Genomic DNA, 9366 nt, shown 5'->3' with positions numbered 1-9366 from the left:
AATTCATTTAAAAAAAAAAAGGGTTTTAGGTTGAAATAGAAGAGGGTACGGACCGAGTCTGAAAAACCTATGCTGAAGGCTGCATTATTAAACATGTAAGAATCAGCTTTTCATAACTTGAACAACAGCAGTGATTAAATTAAGCATATCAAAGCCTCTGTTACTTCAAAAATAATTATTTTTAAATGATTTTTTCAGAAGTAGTGTAGCTGAATATCAATAGGATACAACTCACACTTCCTGGAATAATCCTCAAAGAAAAACTACAAGGTAAACACCACTTCAGCATGCCTATCACGCACAGGGAAACTGGTCTTTATTTTATACCTTATTATATCAATGGTTTATATGACAGCACTGGAATAGTTGTAACTATAATACCTACATTTGATAAGCGAAACAGTAATTTTAACTGTGCTGAGAAATCTGAGGGGTTTTTTTTGCAGGACCACAACTGTTCCACCAAGTGACCACTAGATGGCAGCACCTCTTCATTTTGTCATTAAAATGATCTTCCCCATCACAGAAAGAATATTGAATCATGTATTTCAATGTATTTATTAATTCTCACTTCTTATGTGATTTTAGTGTCAAATTTCAACTTCTGTCTAAATTGATGTATGGATTCAGATCCGTGATCCTCAATTTGAACCAAAATAACACTCACTTTTACTTTATTCAAAGTTTCTCCTCTTATAAAGCTGTTATTTTATTCATTTACTTCAATTAGACCATACATTTTGGTTATTGCAGTGATATTTGTAATCCAGCCTCCTGCTGTAATCTCAACAGCTGTTATCTCTTTTCTTATACATTAGGCCATTAGTGTCAAACATAAGGCCCGTGGGCCAAAACCGGCCCGCCAGAGGCTCCAATCCGGCCCGAGGAACGACTTTGTAAAGTGAAAAAATTACAGAGAACTGTACTATTTTAAATTTGTTCTCTGGGGGTCGCATAAAATCATAGTGCTGACGGAGCGCACCTGTCATGGCGCTTTTTTTCAGGACTTTTTATCCAAAGTAAGAAAATGGATTACTTCCTGTTTGCATAATCTGGATGAGATTCATAAAGACTTTTTAAAGCACTATAATGATCCACTAACTACTAACACTAGCACTACACCCCTGCATACAACACTGTCCAGCAAGCAAACTGTTCATGCTGGAGCTGAGGGGTCCAGAATAATCAACTTTACCTTCTTCATTATTATAATCTATCAGTTCTTTTGCTGTTAACATTACACTCTGTGTCAGGTGACTGGGAAACCTGTGTGTTTGGTGTGTTGGCAGCAGGTTTCAGGGTTAAAGAGGGAAATATTCGGCCCACTATGAGACTCATTATGACAAAAATACAACAGCTCTTTTTGTAGAAAGACAGTTCATTAAATGTGAACATTTTCAGAATGTACTTGTACTTTTTTGCGCTAAAACAAAGAGAAACATTTGGAGTTTTCATTATTTATAGGTTATCATGTTATGATTTTACTGGTCCGGCCCTCTTCACATCAACTTGGGCTGTATGTGACCCCTGAAATGAAATGAGTTTGACGCCCCTGCATTAGGCTGACAGCGGTGAGATAATAGCTGTGTGATGAAGAGGTATGATGAAGAGGTATGTCTGTGTGGGTGAGAGATAAAGAGTTAAATGTGTCCGGACTCCTCGGCCTCTGATTGGCCCGCAGCTGCAGCGCTGGGACGGACAACAAGTCTGCGCTCTGTGCGCTCTTGGAGAAGTCACTCGGTGGACGAAGTGGAGTACACAGGCTGGACTGACTTTTCACAAATTAGCATATGGGACTTCTGTTGTGATATATGGATGAGTCCGGCGTCTTTTTACCCCCTTGTGACTGTTCTTTTATCCCCAGAGACGAGAGCGCGCTGTCCCGTTAGACGTCGATTAAAAGTCGACCTCGTCACTTTTGATTCATGGACTCAATACGGACTGTAGCTGCAAGCGTTTCTGTCAAGAGGCTCATGCGAGGTTGACTGGATTCATTCATTGTATAACAAGGTAAAGTGTTTCAGCACATGTTCTTTTACTTCTTTTCCTTTTGTTTATAAGTTTCCTCGTGTTTTTGCAGTCGTACCAGAGCTGCATGTGTGGAGGACCAGTGAGACTTATTGTAGGTGTAGGAAAGTTAACCAGCTGAGAGAAACATTTCTATTATAGTAAGGTTCATTTGAGCAATTTTGCTATTACATAAAATTGTACTACTTGATTTTTAAAACATCCAAAAAAGACTGGACCCCATTAAAAATCCCAAGACTGGTATCCTCTAAACCTAAGTGGCAGACTTCAATGGAATAATCATCCTCATTTACTGTGCAATAGTGCTAACCTCTTTCTAAATCAATATTATGTAATATATAGAGCTTTCTTTGTTATATTAGCATTAGACATATTTTATTTGGGGTTTGTTGTAGACCCCACATACCCTGTAACAGACCTCAGGGTGTCCCAGGAGTCTAGTCTGGATGGTAAAATTAACCAAAAGGTCCACACAGTCTAAAGTGGTTCAGTGTCATAAAAAGAGTTTCATTTAAAGTCAATAATGTACTTTTTAAATAGACTGTTATTTATTTTTTTTGTTTGCCTTTATGTATTTATTACTTTTAATTGTGATGAATGTAAATTGGCCTAGACATCAAGTTTCAAGCGATTGTATCGTGTCTGTTATTTGTGTAAACCCTGATTAACTGTGTCCACGTGTCTTACAGATTGTGGGATCATGAAGTTGTCTTTGGACAGTATGGGTGTCCTGAAGATCGTGCTGCTCTTCTTTGAGGCGGTTTTGCTGACCGACTGTGCGCGAGGTGAGTGCCGCTTTCTAAATGCTCTTTCTTTCCTGCTTATATTGCACATTTTAGACCTGGAGCTAACCCCAGTTTCACAGCTCATTATAACTCAAGTTGACTGGTTGGTTTCTTGTGAGCATGAAGAAAGCCTCAGTTGGCTCTTTGCATTTTTTTCACACTGAGAAGTAAAAGACGGAAAACTAAGGAATAGAAAAATGTCTAAACAGGGCCCAAAATCAACACCAGGCAGGGAAATGAGAGAGGGCAAGCCAACCCCCTACCCTCAGTTTGTGTGTGTTTCAGCCATGGCGGTGTATGTATGTGAGTGTGTGTTTGTGCTCACATTCACTACAGCTAAACCAAACAAACATCATCCATCAGCTTCCCAGGGTGAAAGAACTCAAGTCAATGTAAAAGTCTTGCTCCCCTTAGCTGGCCAAAGGACTGCCTCACATCAATGCGTTCATATGTGTGTGTGATCATGTCCGAAAAACTGAGTGGAGAGTGGAAGCTCTCTGTCTGACCACAATTCACTGCACCGGTTGTTGTGCCAGCATAAATACTTTGCTTTAAAAAGACATCTTACTGTACGCTTGTCACCAGGTTGTGAAAAACGGTTGAGGCAATTTCAATGATTTCATCCACCATCACTGAGTGCTGAAGCGTGTCTGATGCAATCCAGGGCCATGAGTCAAAGACCGAGGCAAAACTTGAAACTTACACTCTGGGTTTAATGAGACAAATCTGAAAGCCAGACACATTTCCCCGGAAGACTGGCAAAACAAGCGGGTCTCTCTTTATCCTCAGCTCAGCTCCAGCTCAGCATAGAAGTGGATTCAAGAGGCGTCTGATAGGTACAATACCTGCATGTGGCTATCAGGGCTGGAGGTAGAGGGGGCTGGCGGCGGTTTAGAGGGTGAGATTAGATCTGTGGGTCTGCAGACAATGCTTCATTCACAGTGTGGCGGCTGTGCCTTTACGGCACGACTAAAGCAAAAGTAAACAAGATGTGGAGGCTAAATAAGATTAGATGGGCAATTTTGTGTGTTTACAGATTAACAGATGTCAGTGGAGGAGAACCAAAATGGGAATCTGCTGTGTTGATGGAGAGCAGATGTCTGAATTGAGTTTACATTCAACAGAAAGATGAATTTATGTTCTGCTTTTTGTTATTTCTCTGAGTGTGGTTTCCACTACACAAAGATATAGAAACAGCAGGAGACGTGTTGTTGGCAGGCAGTCTGAGTGAGATGGTTTTGAATGATGCTTGATGGCCTGTGAAGTGTGAATATTGCATATTTCTTTCAGCAGCAGCAGCAGCAGCAGCGATACAGCGAGCTCTGTGTTACACGCCAAATGCAACATCTTGACTCTGACATCCTGTGAAATACAGTCTGGGGGTTTTGACTTGGAGCGTGCGCTTTTATGGTGAAGCCAAGGCCAGAAAAGCTGTAAAACTGTCCCAGTAAAATTTAACAATGTACGATGACATCTTTGATAAATGTAAATTGAATTATAAAGGACAGGCTTCGTCTGACTGAGTGTGAAATTGTGAAAAAGAAGCGGCAGTTGTTCCTGAACTGCTTCTGGCTGAACTTCTCAAACAATGCACCTCAGAAGACAGTATGTTTGGGGGAACGATTTAAAGCCTGTTGCTGTCAGTCATCAGGCGTCATCCGACCCTGGACCCCCTTGCCCCTGTGCCACACACACCCTCACACACAAAAACAGCCTCTCACAGGCACAGATGGACCCCTCCTCTTTTCTGCTGCTGCGACTTTGCGACTGGCCAAGCAAGAATTATTCCTTAAGAGCCCCCCCTAGGAACCCCTGCACTTCCTCCATCCAAGCCCCCCTCCCCTCCCCACCCTTCCCTTCTCCCTCTGGTGCTCCGCCACCCCCAGCAGCTGGAGGAGGTGCTCACTGATGTGTCCCAGCAGAGCCTCTAATGTGGTGACAGGCCCGGGGACCACTGGGCTCCACTAACAGAGGAATGCAGCCGCTCGGACATATGGATCTGCAGAAATGCACCCTGGGAGAAAGAGAGAGGCACCAGGTGTCTCTGTTATGCACCCGGCCTTAGCTAACAGTGAACATGCACACACTGGACGGTACTGTTTGGATGCATTTTAATTAGAAACAGGCATCACATACAGTTGTGTTGCTTGTGCATGTATGGGACTCTGCTTTATCCCTCTTTTTTCCTCAACATCACAGACATGTTTGCTTCTCCTCTGAGACCATCTGGTGAAGTTTAGAGCATACAAAAACTGCTTTGCAACCCTTTTGGAAAATATACATTTTATAGCAGCGTTACATCATGGCTTCATAACAAGAAGGTACTATGAGATGCTTTGTATGCCAAAGGCTTTTAAAATCACAAGGCCATTTGGCTCCCAGACAGTTTTCCATTTCCTCTCCCCATAATGAGGCTAGTTTCTCAGTAACCAAATGCCCCAAAGTCCTCTTTATTTTTAAATAGCTCCTGAATAGTAAGAAGGTGTAACAGTGGTGGTGGGCCAAGCTGGGGAGACTCGAGGGGAGAAAAGAAAAGAGGATTGTGCTGAAAGCTGCTGTGTAGCATGCTCTTTTTTTGAACAAGCCAAGTCCAAATCTGACTTTAATGCTCCATTTAGGTGTTAGAAATAAAGGCAGTTTCATTTACTAACAAGAACATACTCAACATCTTTAGTCCTCTTCCTTAACTCCTCTCTGGTTGACACTTGAATGAATTTTTCTCTGATGTGTTTCCAAAACTGGACAACCAGCACCGCCTGCCACTCTTTTCACACGTCCACCTTCTCTCTCGCCGTTTCTCTTTGCATTTCCTCCCATTTACGACCAGTGTAAAGTTAAAGGAAGTGAGTTAACTTAATGTGCTGTCGTTAAAACAAGGCATGAGCTGACCTTTACACCCACCAACTCTCTGTGCAGCTCCTATGTTCTGACTCTGGGCTCATTTGCAGAGAACAATGGATGGATTATTAAGTGCTGTGGTCCCCCCAGGTTGGACAGGGCAGCGGGGATTAATTTTAAACACTCCTCATCCCTGTAGACCTGACTTATTTACCTTCTATTAGAACCCACAGTGGACGGGGGACTTATTATACTGAGGCGCTGCCATTTAGAGGTGCGTGAGAAGGAGTTACGAGGGTGAATGAGAGCTGCTTTCGTGCGTCTGAATATATGCGTGTTTTATTAAGCAGGCTGAAATTACCCTGAGAAAAGTCATGATAATGAGACATCCAAGGAGCACAGAGCAATTTGGAAAACCTCAGAGGTGCACCAACAACTATTCCCGCTCCGCCTCCCTCTCCTCGAAGCCAGGTGGAAATAATATTCCCCTCCCTACCACCGTTTAGTTTCTATCGCGGAAATAATGTTAGCACGGCTAAAACAAGCTGTGTTCCTCGTCTTTCAGCACACACTGGTGACCCTGTGAGCTCTGAAGGAAACACTCGGAGGGAGGAATGTGTCAGACTTCACCCCTCCATGGGCAAAGAAAGGAAAGGCCTGTAGCTGTGATAAGTAGTCATAATGGAGGTCAGTTGGTGTTTACTTTAGAAGGGTCATATAATCCCTGTGAGCAACACTCCCCTCATTGACGGACTTTAATGGCCACTTCAATTAGCATTCATGTGGAATTTCAACAAGGCATTGTCAGCTCTCAGTATTTGTCACTCTCAGCTGTATGCTAATGCTCACATGCACAGGAGGAGAATTCTCATTATTTATTTTTTTAAGAAATTAAATTATACTAAAGTCTGCGTGTGTATAATACTCATTAGTTTGTTTGGGCAGTTGGCTCCGGGACTGTTTTGAGACCACACACACTCTTCCTGTCGGCTGAATGGATTTGGGCTCGGTTAAATAGAATTCCTTTTTGCTCCTGTTATCCTTCACAAACCCCATGGAGCTGCTCACAGGGCGCACATGGAGGTGCCAGACTGTCACCATTCACATGGAAATCAACTTTATGCCCTCTCCTGGCCTGACTCTGAGGATTAACCTGACGTATGAATAACTGATTTTTGTGTATTGACTGCTCTTTGCTGTAAAATAAGCTTCTGAGGATACTGTACGGTCTTTAGACTTCTCCGTCCAGGCTGCTGTGTTACACCCTTGTCCAGAGGGAGAGTGAACTGATGACTTGGAGCGGACCCGTAGGTGGGGGTGAGGGTCCGCCTCGCTGGAACCTTACAAGTGACCTTACAATAACATCTCAGCTCCACAGTGGGAAGAGTTTGTCTTGCGCAACCCCTCTTTCTAAGGCTCCTTCACTTCTCCAGCCTCGCTCTGTTTTTTCTTTTCTTTGGAGGAGCCAAGTCATGGAGAGAGACGCCCCCCCTCCTTCTTCTTCTTCTTCGTCTCCCCCTTTCCATCATTCCTGTGCTCTACAGATGTTCACTCAGTCATTTTATTAATCACATGATGGGATTCCAGTTGCTCTCTTCTCCTCTGACCGCTTTTGTTTTCCTGTAGATTTGACTTTGTATATTTATGAATTGGAATCTGCATCCAGCTGCAGGCAGAAGGTGCATAAACTTTCTTTCCAATTTTCCTTCTTCCCCTGCTTCTCTCCTCTAGAAGTGGCTCTTTGTTGCCCCTTTTTTTGGAGTAGAGCCACCTTGTGAAAAAAAAACTACAAAACATGTACCATGACAACCCTTTGTTGTCTCAAAAAACTGCTATGTTATAGTGGGCTTCAGGATGTTGCTTGGACGCAGCAGGTTTGGACAAGTTGTACAGTTGTCAATGTGATGTTAGTGAATAAAAGGCTGATTTAGCTGCAGAAATATAATCTGGATCATCTGGGTGGATGTGCTTGCCACAGCCCGCTTGAATCTGTGTATCTATAGCCGCATACTGACTTATCAGAATACCTAATCAAGCAGCCAGGAGGTATCCTAACATGATGATATGCTTCTTCTCATTTTTTTTACCGCTTTGTGCCTCAAGTATTTCATTGTTTTCCGTCTGTTTATGTTTTTCCAGAAACAGTTGCATCTGTATAACCTGATATCAGACATCAAGACCTCATTTTGAAAAACATCATCAAAGTTTTCTCCCTTTTTTTGTCCTCCCATGTCCTGTTCTCCCTGAGGGTTACATTGAAAATAACTTGCGGAAAAAAAACCACACACACACACACACACACACACACACACACACACACACACACACACACACACACACATACATGCCAGCCCTGCCTCTCTGCAGTTAAAAGGTTGATTGAAAGTTATGGTGGTGGCAACAGAGATGGCTGGCTGAGCTCAAAGAAAGCCGAGCCAGGGGACGGCTGGGGTAACGAGCTCTGAATGAGGCCTCTGCTGCCTTCCACACACACCCCCTGACCCTCCTTCCAGTTTCTTCCATCCTCCCCTCCTTAACCCCCCATCTCTTTCAGTTCACCTCCGTTGGGCTCCAATGAGACCCCACATGGCCTTGTGGCTTTTTCACTTCCACTTTGTTTTCATCTGCGATTCTTTTGAGTGACCTCGGAAATTCTCCGTGCATTGTCCCCATTGATTGAGCTTATAAAGAATCTGGTTTGAACGATTCCATGTCACAGTACGTCAAAATAGGAGTTTTCATCAGGAGCGTATAAGCTGTCATTAGGGGATTTGTTTGCACCTATTTCCAGTAGCAGCAGCAGCGATCCGTCTCAACAGTGGAGGCAAAGAGGCCCTGATTTCTCATTCAGGAGACCTCTATAATGAATGGAAAAAAACATGGCCCTGCTTTGACTTGAAGAGTTGAACAGGACAAGGGAGGAAAAATCATTTCAGGAGCAAAGAATATAATCAGTCATATTTTATAGCAGGACTACTGCTGTCCCACACTGGAACTCTGCACCATGCAGTGAGACTGATTTGATTTCCTCATGCACAGGGATGCAAGTTTGCTCCTTGGATCGGCCCCCAGGCTGGATGTTCTTGGAGTTTGATTCTTGGCAGATGTGGGCGCTGCTCCATTCATACAATTATTCTGTGTCTAGAATGAAAACTAGCTAAACAGACTGTTCTTTTTGCTTATTTTTAGCCATGTTAGTGGTATGACCGGGGAGCAATGTCTGCCTTCTACTTGGATTCTCACTAAATCCACCATTTTGGTTGACATCTCGGGTTTAAAGGAACATATTTTTTTATCTATTGGATGGACTACGGTAAAATTTGGCCCAGATACGCATGATCCCCAGAAGATAAAAATCATAGAGACTTTGGCGATCTATTGAATCTTCATGTACTGCCATCAACAGGTCAAACTTTTCACTTCTTCTATTAAAGATCTCAACATTAACATGAGAAGCAGTCACCATTTTTAATTTTTAAGTTATATTTTGGGTCTTTTTATGACTTCATTCAGAGAGGATAGGACAGTGGATGGAGCAGGAAACAGAGAGAGAGTGGGGAGTGACATGCGGGAAGTTGGAATCAAACCTGGGCTGCTCGCTTGAGGACTATAGCCTCAGCACACGGGGTGCGTGACTTAACCACCAGGCCAAAGCAGCGCACCCATCTGCCAACTTTTTAATCTGCATTCATGGTTCATCATTTTAGTAATTTGT

General features: G+C 43.1%; 1 protein-coding gene across 1 annotated transcript in view; it reads left to right on the top strand.

Annotated features, from left to right (window-relative positions):
• The first annotated feature begins 1678 nt into the window (after positions 1 to 1678).
• The window catches only part of LOC117806737 (fibroblast growth factor receptor-like 1), a 28413-nt gene continuing 20725 nt past the window's right edge, over positions 1679 to 9366 (top strand). Inside the window, exons 1-2 of the mRNA XM_034675777.1 lie at positions 1679 to 2010; positions 2718 to 2813. Coding sequence (XP_034531668.1) covers positions 2729 to 2813 — 85 coding nt within the window. The 5' untranslated portion in view covers positions 1679 to 2010; positions 2718 to 2728. The remainder of the gene's footprint in view (positions 2011 to 2717; positions 2814 to 9366) is intronic.

The sequence above is a fragment of the Notolabrus celidotus genome, chromosome 22 (genome assembly GCF_009762535.1).
Source record: "Notolabrus celidotus isolate fNotCel1 chromosome 22, fNotCel1.pri, whole genome shotgun sequence".
In the NCBI taxonomy this organism is placed as follows: Eukaryota; Metazoa; Chordata; class Actinopteri; order Labriformes; family Labridae; genus Notolabrus; species Notolabrus celidotus.
The sequence above is the reverse complement of the archived record's forward strand: the minus strand, read 5'-3'. Positions and strand labels throughout refer to the sequence as shown.